This window comes from Aulonocara sp. 'chitande type north' Nkhata Bay, linkage group LG19 (genome assembly GCF_057382095.1).
Source record: "Aulonocara sp. 'chitande type north' Nkhata Bay isolate Kocher_YH1m ecotype deep benthic linkage group LG19, A_spYH_male_GT1.1, whole genome shotgun sequence".
Taxonomy (NCBI): Eukaryota; Metazoa; Chordata; class Actinopteri; order Cichliformes; family Cichlidae; genus Aulonocara; species Aulonocara sp. 'chitande type north' Nkhata Bay.
In genome coordinates this window covers 8,802,903-8,823,287 of record NC_141362.1, presented here as the reverse complement: position 1 = coordinate 8,823,287, position 20,385 = coordinate 8,802,903, and the positions used below count along the sequence as shown (strand labels likewise).

Below are 20,385 nucleotides of genomic sequence, written 5' to 3'. Positions count from 1 at the left end.
TTTCAGCTTAAATTTGTGTTTGGTTTCCTAGAGTTGCACTGAGTCAGAGCATAAGATAAAAGATATAAAAGTCAGCCAGGGTGCTGCATCAGCATTGATGTCCCCGGCAGATATGCTGAACACAGAGGTGAGCTGAGAGGAATACAGTTCAGTTTACAAGCCAACCAAAGCTCCAACCCTCACCGACAGCTATGAGACAGCTGAAGAAGAAGTAAACATGCAAAAGATCCTGCATCTGACTCTGCTTAGACAAGCAGAGGAAACTAGGCGGATTAAAAATGGGCATTCAAGCTTTTTAATTACTTATCTCCGTTACTTTTTTTTTTTTTTTTGTAACAAATTCATTATAAATTCCACAAACGACTGCAATGCCACATACATGGAGACAGTTTAAGATAAAATAAATCAAATGGGCACCACCATAGCTCACCTGGTTGAGCAGGAAACCCATACACTGAAGGCCTACAAGCAGTTCCTCAGTGTTATTTCTCTCCTCCCACCCTCCTGTAAACCCTTTGTACTAGTCTAACAGTCTAATAAAAAGTTAAAATGCCAATAATAAATCTTAAGCTTAAATAAAATCAATGGTTGCATTACATGATGAGATGTTCAGCGGCTAATAACACGCGTGTTAGTATGGCCACTCTATCCGTCCAGTCCCTGAAAAGCAGGGAGGAACCACATATTCGTTACACAAACAAAAAGACAGCAAAAGTGCCACAGTGTGTCTGAACAATAACAGGAGTACTGATGCTGCAACAACACACTGCAGCAAATGGACGGCAGTAACCTGACATGATCCTCCGCTAAAATGCTCTCCACCAATCGTGCCAGCACACCGGCTGAATCATGTAGCAAGTGAGAGGTTTGTATGCGTCATCGTGTCCCAAGGAAGGGTGTGAAGTGGGCCCTTCACCTAAATTAATCTCAGCCAGTGAAACAGAAATGATTTGCACAGAGGCTCTCCTGTCAGGGCTCAGTATCCAGGCATTTGTCATTTAGTAGATACTTTCTATCGAGTGACTGACAACACGAACGCATTTGCGGACCCCGAGAGTTGCAAACCCTGAGGCATGACAGGACTGCACAGTCAGCTCAGAGGATTATGAACAAGTCAATATGCGGGAGCTTCCACTCCAGCTAAAATATCAAATATGAAGAAGAAGAAAAAAAAATGACAGACGAAGCCAACAACACATCTAGTTTCTGTTTTGTGGTCTGGCCAGTCAGCGGAGAAACCTCGACTTCCCTGAAGCGAAAGCCGAATCCTTGTTTGTTTAAAAATAAATAAGAAAATGCAGGATGTGGTACTTTGTTTTTTCAGAGATTCTCTCACCGGTAGGAAATGTTGAAGCCGGTCAGGTTGTAGGCAGCATCGCTGAAGAAGTGCAACAGGGCGTAGCCAGATTGAGACACCACCTCCGGGACGGTCTCGTTCCCATATCGCTCAGGAACAATCAGACCGCTACAATAATAACCCAAAAGAAGAGTTTAAGGTGTTTTTATTACCATTTATACTCAAGCGTGTTGCAAGCCTGTCACATATTTGAAGCTTTACCTGAAAGCCGCCAGAAGGGGCGCATAGATGGAGTCGCCGTCGTACACGTAGAGGTGGTCCCAGCTGCATTCAGTAGCAAAGTGGTTGAACCGTAATCGCAGAATGGTGTTGGGCCTGTAAAACACAGACAAGTTCTCAGACCTCACAGCTACATACATGTCAAACCTTATGCAGAGCAGTCGAAGACAGACCAGACATACAAGCCTGAACAGATAGCCGGTCTTTTTCAGATATCCATTTCTTTGAGCAGAGGTCGGGAACTGCTCGCAAGATTTTTAGGTTAGCAGATCCAAACTTGTCTGAGCGCAAACCTTCGCCAAGGAAGCTCACTCTCTGGGCAGAATTTTTTTTACCTTTTACATATTCATCTGGTTTTCTTTGTTCTTTTAAAATGTACTTTAAGTTTGCAGTGCAGTAAAAATCAGATAAGTACAGCATGACAGATGTTTACTGTAGGTGAAGGAGGTAATGGATAAGAGGTATTAATCTGCAAATAACTGGGCATGAATTATTTCAGCCCATTATATAATATTATACCACAGTATAGTTCTAACTAACGAGGCAGCTCATTCTCTTTGTCTTAAAAATACTTTCTTTAAAGATCGAACCCATCCTGAGGTGATATTTGGATCCAAACTATAATATTATATTTATAATCCCCATATATCAGCATCACTTCCTAAATGTTGCCAATCTAAACAAAGGCAGCAGCATTAAAGCAGTTTTGAAGATAAGACGTTTGACCTTTATTTGAACTTGTAGAAGAGGTCAGAAGTCCAAAGTAACAGGATATTTAATTCCCATATATCGGCCCTGTATGCCTATATGGTGTCAATACAAAACGTGGTTTTAAAGAGTTCTACATTCCATTATTTTCACTTTGACCTTGAAGGAGAAGTCGAGAAGAGGTCAAATCTTTATACAATGCTTTCTATATTACCCTAACCCTAAACCTAACAATAACCCAATTGTAACCCTGACACTAAAACCACATTTTGAGTCTCAAAAATGCCTTCAAACTAGTGGGGACCTGGATTTTGGTCCCCATAAGGGGTGTTGGTCCCCACAAGTATAGTGAACTTCCAACTTTTGGTCCCCACAAAGATATAAATACACGCTCAATCACACACACAGACTCGCGTGTAAGAATCATAGTTCATGTTAATTTTTGACCAATAAATCAATAATTTGCCCTTGGTGGATGTGAGCCATATTTGAATAGACTGGTAACATGAGCTCTACATGCTTACAAAGTTTTCACAGAATTCACCCAAAACGCTAAGCTATCGTGTTTACAGACAGACAGAATGGCACGCACACAAACGCTGGTGGTAACGAGGCCTGTGGCGTGTCCAGTTAAAGAGCTTTGTACCTGCATTATGTTTAAAGAACCATGCAGCATTACTATTCTCAGTGCTGTGATCCCATTGCAAGATAACTATGGGTTTGTGTTGAGGCTAGCCTCTAAAAATCACAGCATCAACATACCAAATGTAAAATCGCTAAAGATAAAAAACAAAACAAAACAGGGTAACACCAGCATTATAATCTTAAATGCATCAAAACCCTGGAATGGACTACTTAACAAGCACAAGCTGAAGGTTTTGGCATGCCTCTCACAGTGTCCTGAATTACATGTCATAAAAAAACAAAAAAGTTGCCAGACAACAAAAGAGAAGTGCATTCAAGGCCACCAGACAAAAATTAACTAAACAGGAATCATGTGACTCTTCTGGCTACAGAAAATCTCTGCAAGCTAAGATACTTAGAAAAATGGCTGTAAGTCCTGAAGAAGTAGCGCTTTGGGAACTTTGCACACTGTTATTCAAAACTGTAAAAGACAGAAATAAAGAATCAATCTTGCTTACAATTAACAAAATGCACAGATTTCAATTTTAAGCCCTCTGGAAATCATCTCCTGTCTTTGGTTTTCACACTAAGAGAACATTTGACCAGAGGTGCCCCAACGTTTCCACTCCATTGCACTTAATTGTGTTTGGAAACAAACAGTTTCTCCAGGAAACGTGTAATTTTTTATTAGATAGGACCTACTCTAAGGTTTTTGCTTTGTTTAGATTTTTACATAGTTTTATTATGTGCAATAAAAAATATTTCCTTGTTGACTGGGTCACATTTAGCTTTGCACTCTTCCAACAGCTGAACTTGTGGAATGATACTTTCAGGACAATAAAAGGTGGATGATTAACTGGGTGATATGGTAGAAACAGTCACCACCTACAGCAACATTTTTACTAGCGTTTGTGTGTGGCCAACCACCAACTACACCTTTATATTCGAATCACATTGCAGTGTTCTGCACAAATCGGCTATGTTTTCCGTATCAAGTGTAAAAACCGTACTGCGGCGTGCATCCCAGTTATTTAGTCTACCAGCAAAACACGATTACATCAAGCGAATTATATGGCAGACAAGTTTCGCTGTTGCACAATGTGTGCTACAGAGACAGTGAATAAACCAAGTATCTGTGGCCGGATGTTTTTATGCACGGGCAGTGTTCAGCAAAACAGGAAAAAAGCTGGCTTAATCTGATTTTGATTGAAGACATTCATGAGATCCTTTAAAAAACAAAAAACAAACTCTGCTCTAAATTTGGGGAAACATGGCTAAATGAAATCATTCAAAAGAGGAGGGAAGAAGACAAAGACCCATTCAGTGCATCTACGATGAGAAACTGAGACATACAGGATGTGTTATGAATAGTCACATTTTTCTCTTTATAATTATATTTATTAGAGTGAAGCGATGGCTCCTCCTTAATGACCTAGCAGACAAACTGGGGAATGGCAGCAGCCCCTGGGGTTCGAGTACAGAGGACTTGTGACTGGTAAATTGTTAATCTAATGTAAGCCCTTATTTTTGTAGGAAGCACTGGGACCCCTTTGAGCAAGGCATCGAGCAAAGCCACATTTTAGTAGTTATTTCATTGGCTTTCAGGAGATAAAGTCACTTCAAGCCACTAGAAATGGATTCGATACACTTAGCTGCAGAGGGAGCTTTTGAAGGTTCAAAGTGAGAGCATATCTGAAGCCCATAAAACCTCTTCAACAGTATTCTTGTCAGTGTGACGCATATAGCGCATATGTCACTACATTAACCTCTTGTTGAAGATGGGCTAAAGTCTCAAGATGGCATATAAAATGAGCCATCAGTATGTAATGAAACACTGGACGGCAGGGTGACATGGTGATTAGAGAAGCCATCCGGGAAAACGAAGGTCAGAAGTTCAAAACTGTGTAAGATGTGCACGGCGAGCAGAAGCGCGATCTCCTGAGCCTTACGTGTTCGTTCTTAGTTAGCCCCGCCTTCCCCCGAATGAGCATGCTGGCTATCTGCCTGGAATGTAAATGCAAGCGGCGGGTTTAAAGTTTGGATAAGCTCGAAGCCAAAAAATCAATTAAAAAAAAAAAAAAAAAAAAAAAATCAAGAATCGTCGCTTTAAATCGATACTCGGTGGCGTGGATGTGCTGACTGAAACGATAGAGAAAGGAGGCTATTGGATTTCTTACACTTGCTTTGCCATTCATTTTTATCCACATTACCAGGGGCTGGAGCACAGCAGGAGTCTGCAATGTATACTGTGCACAAACTAATCATTATAAATCCCGCCTGCAACATTGAGTTGCGGCCTCAGTTTGCACAATCCTAATCCCATCAGTCTCAACGTTTTTAGGGTTCCTTCCCACTGTTCCCACTGTTTCCCCTAATGGCAAAAGCTAATGATCAACAGGATTGTGCCAGTTTTCCCAATGGTTTTTTGTTTGTTTTTTTAAATCCAGGATGATATAATATATTCAAAGCTGTTAAACTTCAATTGAAAAAGTACTCCTATTGCTAGTGCTATTTAGGACGTGGAACAAATGTGTTCTGAGCTAATTAATTCGGCGCCTCTGAAGAAGAACTTGCTTTCCCATGGCGTTGTCTGTACTTACTGTCCCTCAATGAGCCAGGTGCACTTGGTCTTGTATTTGTAGTTTCCTGGACCGTCAGTCAGATAACCAGAGGGCCCCGTCAATCTGAAAGGAACAGGAAAAAGAGAGAGAGGTCCAAGGTTACTGGTGAACATGTAACTTTTTAGTAGCTGACATTTAGCTGAAAGCGCGGCTGTGCCCATGTACAGCCTCACGGAGCGCCTAGAACAGCTGTATGCTTGTCCTGGAATTTGATTACTTAGGAAAACCTGCAGCTGAAAGACTTCGTGGAAAACTTCAATTGAAAAGAAGATTGCTTATCAAACAATTACTTCCATTTCTGTCTTTTTAAAATGTGAGGATTGATGTTTTTATATTGTTATAACTTTGACATGTTTGGAATTTGCTGTGAACATTTTGCTGGTGGACTTTTAACATCAGGGACTCAGGATGGGCCTGGTAATAACTCAGATAATCGTTTTATGATTGCTTTGTGTCCAAAATCCTAATTCTTTGCAAGAGAAAACATTCTTTACATCTTTTTTTTAAGACTCAATCCCTCTAGCAGCTCTTCTTTATCCTGTTGCCAACTAGTTGCAAATAACTTTTCCGTTTTGTAGCATTATTACACAACTTTCGCAGCCTTTTGCTGCCTTGTTCTCAACTTGGGATTCAAGTTTGTATAGGAAAAGTACCATATGTAGAGGTACAATTAAAAAAAAAAAAAAAGTGCAGTACTAATGTTTCATGACTGCATGAAACAAGAGGTTAGAAAAGAGCCACTAAGCAGAGAGTGTGCAGTTAAACACGGTCTTCTTCAAGCAGCACCGTGGTTGAGCAAGCAACAAATAGGACAAAGACAAAGCAAAGACAGCAAATTATTGTCCGAGGCCAACACCATGAGGGGCATCCACAAGCACTAATGGTACAGTATGGCATACGGCCTGTTATTGCCAATTCAATTGCAGTCTCATGACACAGCACCGGTCGGGAGATGAATTACGCAAGGGACACTTAGATGCATACAGACATTGTATCATTACTGATGCAGGTCTCAAGGTGCGAGGAGTCTGCCAACACACCCAGTCGCTCTCTTGTTCCAAAACAGTCTCTCAGCAACATTTCACACCGACGTCTGCTGAGGAAGCTGCAGAGAACACACTGCTCCCATGTGCAGTTAAAGAAGCGATTTATAGATGTCTGCAGCACAAGTAGAACATTTTAAAAAAGCGCTTTTAGCAAAATTAATCAATCGATACAAGCTGAGCAGTTTGACATTTTGCTACAGGTCCGAACTTGTGTCTTATAATATGAGTGATTTTTTTAATTTCATGTCTTTTTTTTTTTAATGGAAAATAGAAGTATTTATATCCTTTCACTTAAAAAAACAAAAACCAAAAAGCAGGATGTTCTCCTTTCAGTGTGATGTTTTTGTGTTTTTTTAAATATTCATCTCTATATTGAGAGCTTCTGGGGAGATTCCATATTGCACAACTCAGGTTTGTTTGTAGCTAGGCAACAAGAAGTGCTGCACGTTACTGAAGACTTAAGCCTGCTCCAATTACTGCAGAGGTTCAGGCCTATAGTCCCAGCTGTGTGAATTGGAGGCTCATGGTCCAAGGCTAAGGGTGTTGTTAAGGGCGGTTAACAGGCCAAATGCATGACGCTATATGACAACAATGCTCTTTGTGCTGTCGCTGCAACTTGTGGATGAAAGTTTTTAACAGAACAGCAAATCTTGGCTTGATTTTTTTTTTTTTTTTTTTTTTTTTACACTGAGTCCATGCTGAATGTTGATGGCTCACCGATTCCTTTAAGAGAATACTTTCAACACATACGGTGAGACTTGTGGCAGGTTTGCAAACGTGTACACCATGTCTATAATTACAGATCAGCCAGCGATAATAAAGCCAGGCCAACAGGGACTTTCAGCTTTTGCAGCAAGCAGACAAACAGCTTCTCCCCCCTGTGAGAGTGATAAGAAAGTCATGAACTCAACACACTGATGCATGTGCAGTTAACATACTGTACTGTTGTTAAAACACAATTATCATACTTACAAGGTAAACAATATTTAAAAACAACAACAACAACAACAACAGGAACAGATCTGCAACCAAAGGGAAACTCATCAACCTTACAGTCGAACAACATTAGAGGAAGTCAAGGGTGACACTTGAGTAACCGAGTGATAGGACTGGCTTTGTGTTATGCCTCAACTCTAAATGAGCAAATTCAGTAGTTTCAGTTGGGCTCGTCAGAAATCCAGCAGCATCAACAAGTATCTGCTCCAGACGTAAGAGTGGCCTCTAACCAGCTTGAAACTAATTCTAACAGCAACTGAGGGCCAAAATATATACTAGGATTAAGCTGCACAATTAATTGGATTTTAGGTCTGATCACTATTTTGGCTTCCAATAATTAAATGAGCATGATCGAGTATGCTTTTGCGGTTTTAAAACACAAAGCAAATCAAATGCACTCTAAATCGCTGCCCAGCCACATGCATGCATGGGCCAATCACAGTCACTCCCACACTGCACAGCAAAGTTTCTGGACAAGTATATAACAAATGCAAATTTGTGGCACAACAGAAGGCAAAGAGCTTGTCCCTTGAAGAAGATCATTACTGTTGTTTGGAAATACTTCAGATTTAGTGCACGCGAGGTAACCAAGAAGAAATCATATCCAAAGAGTGCTGTGCGTCTGCACCCCAAAGCAACACAAGTAACACATCTGAAGGCCTGAAAGACACTAATTTGGAGTCTAGCTGATGCATGAACTTTGCTACGAGTTTTAGTCACATTCATCATGTAGGTTCAGTCGAGTGAAAAACCTTATATTATTATTTGTCTGCAAAATTTAGGATAATCCAAAAGTAAAAGCAGTGCTCCTCTGATTCATTTTGTCTTACAACGATTTATATAGATCTGAAGATGTGTTATGTTTACATTTTTGTCATAAACTTAATGAATAATCGTGACAAATAATCGTAATCTTTGATTAATTAGGAAAACGTCTCTCTAAATAGGATCACCGGCTATTCAGCTAGCAACCAAACATGCTAACAAAGAGAGAAAATTCTAAATTTAAATATTGTTTAAAAGCATTTCAAAGTATTTGGTGAATAAACAAATAAATACTGATTCACTGGCTGTGATGTAACATTTTCATATATTTTTTTTATCCTATTAGATGCTTCTGTGAAAGCGACATACCCAGAATTAGGTTACACATTTACAGCTTATCAGCTGCACCCTCTGAGTTTGTATTATGTTGGGACTTGGAAAGGGTCATTTAGGACGCGACTGTGTACCTAAAGCATACCTGGGAGCAAAACACTGAACTGAGCTGGTAGTTGTTTCACTATAAATTCCTTGTTTTCGTTAAAGCTTATAATATACGAAATGAGCTGGTAAACTGCAACAAAAATATATATTTTCAAATGATATTTTTATACTTTAAAGTGGTGTAAAAGTATAAAAACGATATTGAGGCTCTTTAAGCCCTTAGGCACATTATAGCATGTAGTTATAATAATAATAGATTGCATTTATATAGCGCTTTTTCGGGACCCCTCAAAGCGCTTTACAATTCCACTATTCATTCACACTCACATTCATACACTGGTGAAGGCAGCTACAGTTGTAGCCACAGCTGCCCTGGGACAGACCGACAGAGGCGAGGCTGCCATATTGCGCCATCGGCCCCTCTGGCCAACACCAGCAGGCGGTAGGTGAAGTGTCTTGCCCAAGGACACAACGACCGAGACTGTCCGAGCCGGGGCTCGAACCGGCAACCTTCCGATTACAAGGCGAACACCCAACTCTTGAGCCACGATCACCCCAGTATTAGAAATAACAACACCTTATCTTTACTTTCAGACAAAATACACCCTGATTTTAAGATTTTAAAAAATCCCTTAGTGTCTGTGCTTTTTGCTAGTGGCAAAAATTGATATTAGATAAAATGCTTCATTTCACAGAGTCTATTCTAATACAAATGGTATTCGTGCAGCTGAGCCAAGTGGTCTGCAAAGGGTAAAGTGGTGCAGCTTGAGAGCAAAGCAAACAACTGCTTATTCAAAGGCGACAACAGTCCTGTTTCAGTGGTACAGCCTGGAGAGGCACGCTCAGAGCATGCTCAGACAGAGTGTAAATGCTACAGAGGCAAAAAGCTTTTTGCCTCTGTAGCAAAGAGAAGAAAGCGGCCGATTACAGAATATTAGAGGGGCGATGTCACATTTTCATTGGTGGTCATGATTTAAAAATTTGATATGACTTTGAATGTCATCGGGAAGAAATTTACCACGACATTTAAAGCAGACAAAAATCAGTAGCGCAGCAGTGTGGCCATTAGTTAACTGGAGGAGAGGTGGCTTTTGTAAAGAGGGGCTAATCGACTAATATTTAAGCTACACAAGAGACTGAACTCCATCCATCTTCACCCGCTTTATCCGATGCCGGGTCGCGGGGCAGCAGCCTAAGCAAAGAGGCCCAGACCTCCCTCTCCCCAGCCACCTCCTCCAGCTTATCCGGGGGAACACCAAGGCGTTCCCAGGCCAGCCGAGAGATATAATCTCTCCAGCGTGTCCTGGGTCTGCCCCGGGGCCTCCTCCCGGTGGGACATGGCTGGAACACCTCACCCAGGAGGCACCCAGGGGGCATCCTTGTCAGATGCCCGAACCACCTCAGCTGGCTCCTTTCGATGTGGAGCAGCAGCTGCTCTACTCTGAGCCCCTCCCGGATGGCCGAACCTCTCACCCCATCTCTAAGGGAGAGGCCAGCCAGCCTTCAGAGGAAGCTCATTTCTGCCGCTTGTATCCGCGATCTCGTTCTGTCGGTCACTACCCACTACCCAAACTAAAATGATCAACAACCAACACTAAGATATACACATACATCAGCAGTGCATTAATGGAAGGGACTCTTTTTAAAGTTGTTGTTTCTTTCCCATACCTGGAAACAAAATCCTAATAGATATACATTTGAATGAATAGATTCATTCAGTCACTAACACATAAAAGGATACACTGGGCAGTTTAGATCATGACAGCTCATAAAATTGGAGGAAAACCGATGGGAGAACAAAAAAGAAAAAACGGTTTCATTTATTACAAAGCAGTTCTAAACATTTATTAAGGACATTTCAAAGGAGCTCTTTAACACACAATCAACTATTAATCTGTTGTTTCAGCAGTTCCATTACTGTCATTATTTGATGAGAAAGCTTAGCGTGAGAACGAGTGAAAAACCAAAGGACTACAGCAGGAGTTTAGGAAACTAAAACAAAGCACAGTCACTAATATCCCCCTCATTTTGCTTTTATTAGATACGTGTAGTAGAGCAAGATGTGATGAATGTGGGGAAAGCAAGCAAGCATCCGAGCCTACGTAATATATTCCCCAACTACTCCGCTATCAGTTCACCCAAATTACATTAAAGCATTTCCAGAAGCCACTTTAAAGTTGAGAAACAAGCAAGAACTCCCAAACACTGAGGGGGTGGCACTATGAGAGCACTTAGGATTCAATATGCGCTCTTTACATAAAATTATTAAAAAAATAAGCAGGTAAATTGAGACACTTCCAGGTTTCACATTAATTGCAACCAAAACTGGTACTCAAACCAGTGCCAGAACATGAACAGGCATCAGACTCTTTATGCACCACCCCGTCCTGCTGCGTATGAAAACTGGTTGAGAATCCCCATTCTATGAAAAAAAATTAAATAAATTATCTCCGCAAGAATTTTATGTCATGCTAATAAAAATGTGCATTTGTGTCCAAGAGTCTTCAAACCAACAGGCGTGAAGCAGCCTTTTGTTGACACTATGTGATAGAGATCAGCCTCATGGCTACAGTCGTTAATATGACAAGCAAGGATAGTAGCTACAACTTACAGTTATAACTGTCACTTTATTAGTTTTTAAAGCTTTTTAAAGCTTCTCTAACACAGTGAGCCTGCATCCTAGTTTAACAGCTCCAGTCAGGCAGGAGAGGAAGAACATCCATCCATCAGCTACAGCAGCTAATGAACTGTTCTTCCCAATCTCTTGCTCCACTCGTTTCCTGTCAACTATTTGCTTTCATCTATTAAATGAAACCATACAATTAGCAAAATGTACAAGAGGAAAAAACCCTAGAAGCAATTTACAGTGACTGAAGGTCCCAGGTGAGCAAACAACAGCATAAAAGTAGAAATCTGCAGCCATTACAGTACTCAGAAAGGAGGCGAATCTGCCTCTGAGAACAATTTTTAAAAGCACCTTAACAAGATTCTGCAGAACTCAAGTGTTCAGAATGAAACCAGTCCTTACATGCAAACAAAGATCTTACAATTTTCTATTGCTCTTGTCTGATGAAACTACTTTGACTGTTTGGCCGTAACGGCGATCATATTGGTTGGAGAAGAAAAGAGTTTGCAAGTATAGGAACACCAACCCAGCATGGTGGAGGTGCCATCAAGCTGTGGCCTGCTTGTTGTGGGACTTGGGGAGAAATTTAATTTGAGCGGAAAAAGGTTTTTAATGTGTTTGAAATATAAAATTCTGATAAATATTTATAAGACACTTCAAATTAAAATTTCCCCACCGTGGAATCAATAAAGTCTGATCTTATCTTTTATTAAACATTAGTTTTGTCAGCATCAACAGTTATGGGGGGTTACAAAACCTTTCCAAAGACTTTTAAAGAAAATTTAACTCACTAACAGTTATTACCAACTGACAGGTCCCTCCTGATTCCAAAGGTGGAACGTAAGCAGATGTCCACATGTAAGACGTGAATTGTCGGAGAAGAAATTATTAGAAATAAGAAGTTAAAGGTTTGTGATAAAGTCTCAAGCTAAAGACTTTTTTTTTTTATTATCCATTTGCTTTAATCCTCTGTGGACCTCGCACACCCAGGGGCGTATAGTACAATCGTTGAACAATAGATTTTAAAGACAGCAAGCATTTGTAATTGAATGTTTTAATTTCAAATATGAAGAATTAAATAAGGAACCTGTACTTTGTTAGTGGCTATCACAAAGCCCTAAACTCAGATAGAAATTTAAAACGAAGAAGAAGGTGGCTGCCTGAAACTTTGAAGTCAACACGACCAAAGGTTAACAAAATGTACATAAACTGGTGATGCAGTAGGATTAATATTAAAGTTTCCCTGACCCAAAACAGGGGAATAACAGAATTAAATATCCATGGAAAACTAAGTTAAACTATATGTAGGAAAATGGGAAATGAGTAGTCTCAAGTTCTTCAATAGTCCTTCAAGGCTTCTCGAAGAACATTCAAAGCTCTTCTTTGGATGTTGGCTGCATTTGTTCTGTTCTCTGTAAAGATGACCGAACACTGTTACAATAATGTTCAGGTCCTTGCTCTAGGGAGGTCAATCCATAGATAAACCATTGACAATCGGATGCTTACCCAATAGTATGGCATGGATCACCAGAATCTGCCCTCTTAGATCCATCAAGTTCAACAAGATCCTCAACACCAATGACTGTAATGCAGCCCCAAACCACGACAGAGCATCCAGTGTGTTTTACAGACGGCTGCAAACAGTCATTATTGTAACTCTACACAATCGACACATGTTGAAACTTCAAATTTCGATCAATTATTCTGCAAGACCTGTTGTTACTGTTTTTAAGATAAGATAAGCTTTATTAGTCCCACACGTGGGAAATTTGTTTTGTCACAGCAGGAAGTGGACAGTGCAAATGTTATATAGCAAAAATTAGAATACAATAAGAATAAAATAGTGTACATAACTGTACAGAATAGAATAATAAAATAATATATACAGTAGAATAAAATATACAATAGGATAAAAATAAAATACAAATGCTTTATACAACTGAGTAAAAATACAACTTTGTCAGAAAAAGAGTATTGCACTTAGTGTTATTGCACATGTGTGGATGTGTGTTTGATCAGATGGAAGTCCAGTTCTTGTGTCATTATGCATACCTCAGTCTTTTCTCCCATCTTACTTACAGTTTATTTGCCATAGACAGATTTTTAGGCCTTCTTTTGTCCTGCACTAGTCCAGCTTCCTCCACATACTTAAGAATAAACAGTACACCTTGTAGAGATATGCTAAGCGTGCAGCTAATTATTGTTTAGGAATCACTTTGTTGGTGCAAAAATAATATTCTGTCTCAGTCAAACCGTTATCTTTGGGATTTTTTTCCCCAGAAGGCTGCTAGTAACAAAGCGCCTAAAGATACAAATCAAGTTTTCTGTCATGTGCAGACAACAGTAGTGCGTCCCTTGTTTTGGGTGGTTTTTTTAATACTTGGATGATTCATAAGTCAGCATTAAGTGGCTCCAAAAATAAAAATCCCCTGAAAATTTCCATGAACAAGAACTGGACTGAAAATGAGTGAAAAGGATGTGCAAAGAAAAACCCAGAAAGCCTGGAGACCTAATGTTAAGACCACTCTAAAACAAAAGAAATGAGGGGTGCTTCAAGGCTTTTGCACAGTAGTGTATATCAAAAGAACAACAACAACGACCCCCTTCTTCATGTTGATTTTTGGCCCTCAAAGCTAGAATAGGGACTCCATTTTGGCACACCCCTGTCACAGAAAGCTGCTTTTACCAGCATTCACCGAGCCTTGTATGGCAGCATTGTCTGTATGCTAAACACGGCCTCAGACCACAGGCTCTCCGTGAAAAACTATCAGCACTTTGACCGTGTTAACAAAGTAACACAGCGCCGATTCCAAGCAAATGTGGAATCACAGCAGCAGTACGTTTACCGTTCCACTTCAAGATGATTAGCCTAGGGTGATGTGGCTTCAGCATCACTTTTAATGCTGGACCCACTGACACAGGAGCGCTGACAGCTGAACATTACACTGTACGAGAGTGGCCTGTTCTGCTATTAGCGAAGTTCACAGTCAGACAAGCAGCACCACAACCAGTCTGGCAGCACTGTGAAACAAAGAGAGATCTCCGTTTTTTTCCACTTATCAGCAGAGTTTTTCTTCTGATGCCAGGATGAAGCTTTTAAAAGAAGCTGGAAAAGACAAACGTAGCAGCCTTAGAAAAAACGGATTAACTTTAATGAGCCCCGTAGGGAGGTTCATCCTAGCAGTTGACCCCCTGGGTTGTATTAAAGCAGTCCTGAAAAAGAACCTAAAGCTTTGGTATTTTGATCAAGGGCGACTGAAAGAGTATGTCTTATACTTTTAATGCATGCCAGTCAACCACCACCCTACAATAAAAGAGCGTGGCGTACAAATAAAGATCTACATAAAAGCCAACCACTGGGTTTGTCAGCTGTTTAGGACAAAATAAGCAAATTCCATTGACTTTAGCCTCTTCTCTATTACACATTACTAACTAATGAGAGAAAAATCATAAATATTAATAAACAGAGTTTAACTCCATTCAAACCCAGCGTTCTTAGAGACGGGTACCCTGAACGCAGCTGGTGGTCAGCGATGATTTCCCACACTGATAGACTGTCGAGGCTGATACTCGAGTGCAACAGAATCACAGTTTTTATTCACAGCCAAGATGAGCCATTTCACCCAGAGACCACTTAAGCCCAGTGTTCTGAAACATTAGACACTCAGCAGCCATTCAGCCTTCATTTCACCTGCTCAGATGTGCTCACCAATCGGCTGCACTAATGTGGAAATTGTTCCAGCTTCCCTTCCCTTCATCATGACCGACTTGTGAGCACGCATAACACAGCAGGCCTCCCGCTGGCTCTGCTTTATGACCTGGCAAGACTGATCACAAGCAGAGGGAGCATGACACAGTATTAAATAAAATGCTCTGGACTCCCTTTACGAAAAAAGAGACGAAAATCCGCTGCCTACAGGGTGGACCCGACTCACACGTTCTTAGCTGCACAGACACGCTAGCTCATCAGAACAAGATCACCTTGCTTAACAGCGAAAAGAAAGAAAGCAGAAGTGTAAAATTACTTCAAGAGGTCACATTTGAGCTCTGTCAAGGAAAAAAATGATTTGGGGAACAAGATGTTTTTCTAATTCGGTGCTTGCTAAATGTCATAGTTGAAGGATGAGCAGAAGGGCGCGATGCTATGGAAAGTGATCAATAATATAGTCGTGACTGATTCCGAGTGAAACTGTCATCAAGTACTGCGGGATAATTTCCAGATCAGAGGACAAACTCCAGTAATGCAAAGTGACAGTAAAATGGGAACAGAGGACGGGCACAGCGGTAATAATTGCCAGTTTACAACTTTCGAAAATGTGCAGCTTTGGCATTCACACACTCGCACACAAACTAGTGGCACTCATGGTTTAAATCAGAGTTAAAGAAAGCCAACACGGATGTGGGCAGATACGAGGGGGGTGTGGGGGGCGATTGAGAGATGATGCAATAATGGGTTTGTCAAGTGGTACCTTCCTCCCACCTCTCACTAACCTGGGCAGCTCAGCTATAAAAGCACAAAGTGCTTCAGTGCCCCCCATCCCATACTTTGACCCTGAGCTGCTGCTGTCCTGGCATCAGCACACAATATCAGTTATCTGAACGTTTCAGTGGGCCAAACATCATGCAGGCAGCTTTTCAAAGAGTCCCGTGAAGCTGAAGAATGCAAAGCGTCTCACCTACTGGCCTGAAAAAGTGGGACACTACCAACAGAACAGCAGTCTGGTTTAGTCAGAGATAAATTACTTGGTTAGATTGGGGAAAAAAACAGAGGCTAGCAGAGAGTGCTACAAGTCAAAATGGTTTTGAGGGGCAGTCTGTCTGTCTGTGCTGTCAGATTTTCTAAAGAATAATGTCAGACTACAGAGGAAACATGCAGCCCGGCTACTCCTCATGGTTCCGTCCTTTCTGATAGGTGATCTTAGTCAAGAAACGGTGTGTACGAAAACAGGCTGATGATCTGCGTGAATGAGTGGCAAGATGTGACACTAATTCGGATTAAAAAGCTCTGAAGCTCAATGTTGGTCAAATGTTAAATACCACATTCACACAGGCATAGCCGTCCAACCCACACACTTGAATCATTCAGCAAACACATGCTGCATTTAAACAAGGAGGACTGTGGCCTTTGGGGGGAACCGCTTCGCTTGTAGCTGGGGCAGAGGTAGTAGCAGACCGGTACTTGAACGCCTCGAGTGTGGGCTGCTCGCCATCTCCAGACAAGGACTGTCAGGTCTGAATTAGCAAACATTTGGCGCAAAACAAGGCAGACGTAGACTCCACATTCAGCTTATGTCACTGCTAACAGTAGGGTATAATCTGCCAGTGTGTTTTACATTACCTGAATCGCCCTCCGCAGTGCTGGCATTGGTCCCCAACCCAGCCGGGGAAACATACACATTCGCCAGTGGCGGTGTTACACTGGCCGTTCATACACGGCTTATCGCACTCCTTGGCCTCGGTGAAGCCAGGCAAGCCGGACAGCAGCCCGATAACCGAGAGAAGGAGCGCGGTGGTCAGCATCAGCGAGCTCCGGTCCCGACCAGAGCCCGAGCAGGCCCGCCGCGTCGCCCCGTACATTCTCTCACAAAAGATGGCTGCTAGAGGCAGGCGCTCCGCTGACTTCGGAGGTAGCGAGCCGACGAGCTACCTGTTGATGTAGTTCCGTTTATTGGACCAGAGGTACGGTTTCCCTGGAGGGAAGGTTTAGTGTCTTCGCTGAACCTGGTTTCTGCCGGTTAGTTGGTTTACATCTTTCCAGTGGTTGTGTTTCCCAGCGCCGCACCAAGCCGCATATTTACATCCAGAAGTGACGTCACGACAACGGAAATGCGCAACGGAAGGAGGCAGAGCGCGCAGGGCTTTAAACGTTTATGTTGGAAGACAGGAAAAGTCCTTTCGTTTTCTCAGACAGCTCCTTAGCAGCTTTCTCTTATTATTTTTTTCTCTAAAATAATCACCGTCGTCCGTTTGCTGCTCGTGTTCTAAGCGTAGTTCGATGTTTATTTTAATATTTTTAATACAAAATAATGATATATAAGAAATATGACCTCCTTCCTCCGCTCCCACTACAGGACATAGTTCACATAAAATCAGACTATTTACGATTTAAATGTTTATGCTCTTGAGAACAGCAGCTGTTGATATTAAATTCATATCGTGGGTTTATTTATTCATTTCATTTTAACCCTCTCAGGCTCAAATTAAACTTTGTGTTGCTAATGCACAACTAAGTCCTGCAGTGGTACTTCTGAGTTAAAAAAAAAAACTCATAAAATATGTATGTGGGGTAATCAGGTTGTTAGTTTTTAACTGTTGCAAATAGGCAAAGCCTGCCTTGAGAGGGTTAAATCAGATAATTGATAAGCCTATACAATATTGCCTCTTAAATGTTATGATTTTATAGCCATATTCTAAGCTTAAGTTAAGTTAACCTATTTGGCTATTTAGCTTAAACTTTATAATCATGCGTCACTGAATATGAGGAAAAGTGTATACCACTATGATTGTTATAGTACTATAACTAGACTTTCCATGATGCTTTGCGCACACAACAGGACACCGTTTTTAGTTATAGCTTGTGAAACTAAGACTATTAACCTTGAATTCTAATCCGAGATGCAGAATCTCACAAATCATCTTACATGTTGTGGTAGAGAGACAAGACACTGAAGGCAGAATCCTAAACCATAAGGGAGCCTTTGTATATCTGATAAATGGTCCCAAACAAAATGCAAAAGTTTCACTTGGATTTATAATCCAAAGAAAAAGAAGTCCAAAAGAAATGTAAAGACCAGATGGGCAGAATGCCTCCTGCAAGCTCTGCTTTATGATGTAGACACACCATAATACTTCCACTTAAGCTTCTCCATTCTTTCTCTGTGTCCAAACAGCTGTACTTTTCATCTCTCATAATCTTTCTCTCGGCTGTCCTTCATGTTCTTCTGTCTATAACCTCATAGTCAGTTACTGTGCAGAGTTCTAGCGATTGTGTTCTTTGAGACTACAATTCCCATCATTCACTCATGTCGTGGCAGATGTTCTGGGGTTATTTGCCATTTTTCTCTGGCTAGTATTCTTTCCAGAGTCTTTGAAATGTTCTTCTCCCTACCTCTGCCATGCTCATTCTGTACAGTGTGGCTCTCTTTGAGTTTCTTGGTGATACTTCTCTCTCCAGTTCTTGACACTTGGAAACCTTGTGATAACTTTGTATGTCCATCCCCTGCTTTCTGATCATCAACAATTCTCTTTCTGAGACTAACCTGATTTGTTTTTGGCACGGTACTTCCTCAGTGACAGCTAAAAAGCCTTGCTGAAGTTTTTATTGGAAGATAACCTCCAGTTTTAACTTGATTTTACAAGCGTTGAGGATTACAAAGCTAAAGCGCATAGTTATCCCTATCTGTAAGTGGCTGAATACATCAAGTTACGCCAAAAAGAGGCCTTCCCTTTATACACAATTTGATATAAGGGTTATCTTCAAGGTGTTCGTCCTGTATCAACACTGTATTATATGGAATGACCTGGTAAATTTTGTTTGTTTTTTTAAATCCTGTCTGGCAGCTTTTGCAATTAAGATTTATGATGAATGCACTGTTGTGCCAAACACATTGTGTTTTTCCAAGATCAGCTGTATAAATCTCTATATGCTCCTCTTTTTCATGTATTTCTTTTATCTCTTTATTTATTCATTTCTATTTGTGTTATTTCAGTTATTACATTATGTGGTATACTATGTCTAAAGAAGGGCAGGCAGGAGAGAGAGAGAAAAGATGGGAGGAGAAAATAGGGGAAAATATAACAAAAGGATAGAGTACAAATCGAAATGCACAATGTTTCCCCAACTGCTGGACCTCTAAGAAAAAACAAAGATGAATAACCTGGAACACAAAAATATGAAAACGCACAGATACATATATCCACATATATTTAAAGCCACTCAAGGTCAAGGTATATTTACTCCCCTTACCTCAGTCTCAAAGTGTATATTTATTCTTACTCTTCCTATATTTATTGTTGTTCTTTTGCACTGCTGTAACTGGAGCCTCTCTATATACTGTACTGTATATAGCAGAGATGACAAGAAAGTTTATTTTGACTTTGACAATCTCCGTGTGGTGTGTGTGTGTGTCACAAATGTACTCGATAATGAGGTTGGGAAACCACAATAACGCCCTCCAGGGGTCAGAGGCAGACTGAACTGGATCCAGGAGGCCATCCGCAGCCCCCAAGTTTACTGAAGAGCGGATACCACACATCTTGGTGATGTTTAAATTTTGAGAACATGTGTAGCGTCACCTTATGCCATACAGAACGTTACGTCACTGGGATGGTTGGTTGGTTGTGGCTCATAGACTTACATTTGTTTATTTTAGCTAACTAGTGAGAGAATCATTAACTGAGGGGATCACTCTTGTGCTGCCCGTCTGTAACAATGAGTTTTACACTAAGAAACAGAGGATATACTGTCCACTTTCACCGTCTCTTTAGCTGTAATTGTCTCTTTGGTCAGCTGCACTGAAACGGGAAATTCCAGCTGTTCACTGTAATGTTCAGGTTTGTAAAGCACTTTATAAAAAACAAAGTGTGAAGGAGCATCATGAAATATTTCAGATGTCATACAGTTTTGTCTGTCTCAGCTTTTAAGGCTATACTGAATTCATCTTTATTGATTTACAGCCTTGCTGGCGCTTACTTTGATATAATACTCTCATCACTCTTACTCACTCTCACTTTGTAAAATGTATGAAAGCACATTATTAGATGAGCTCTGTCACGTTGTAATCTTCTATTTCAGTGCATCATATACATGTGAGAAAATATGTCAAGTAAGAGACAGCAAAATGATTTATAGGCCTGCTGCCTCAAGAAATATTCATGTTTGTGTCTGAATTTCTTAGCAGTCATCCCGACTGATGAACAGGTGATTTTTTTTTTTAAATAACAAAAACAACAACAACCCCCCAACACACTGACCCAGAGACT

The 20,385-nt window shown here is 40.8% G+C and overlaps 1 protein-coding gene across 4 annotated transcripts in view; it reads right to left on the bottom strand.

Moving 5' to 3' along the window:
- The window catches only part of atrn (attractin), a 129,129-nt gene extending 111,917 nt beyond the window's left edge, over nucleotides 1–17,212 (bottom strand). For all 4 annotated transcript variants that reach the window (XM_086275470.1, XM_086275468.1, XM_086275471.1 and 1 more), the window contains exons 1-4: nucleotides 16,742–17,212; nucleotides 5,509–5,592; nucleotides 1,559–1,672; nucleotides 1,337–1,465 (exon numbers count right to left, since the gene is read on the bottom strand). In XM_086275470.1, coding sequence (XP_086131596.1) covers nucleotides 1,337–1,465; nucleotides 1,559–1,672; nucleotides 5,509–5,592; nucleotides 16,742–16,980 — 566 coding nt within the window. In that variant the 5' untranslated portion in view covers nucleotides 16,981–17,212. The remainder of the gene's footprint in view (nucleotides 1–1,336; nucleotides 1,466–1,558; nucleotides 1,673–5,508; nucleotides 5,593–16,741) is intronic.
- Nucleotides 17,213–20,385: the final 3,173 nt, after the last annotated feature.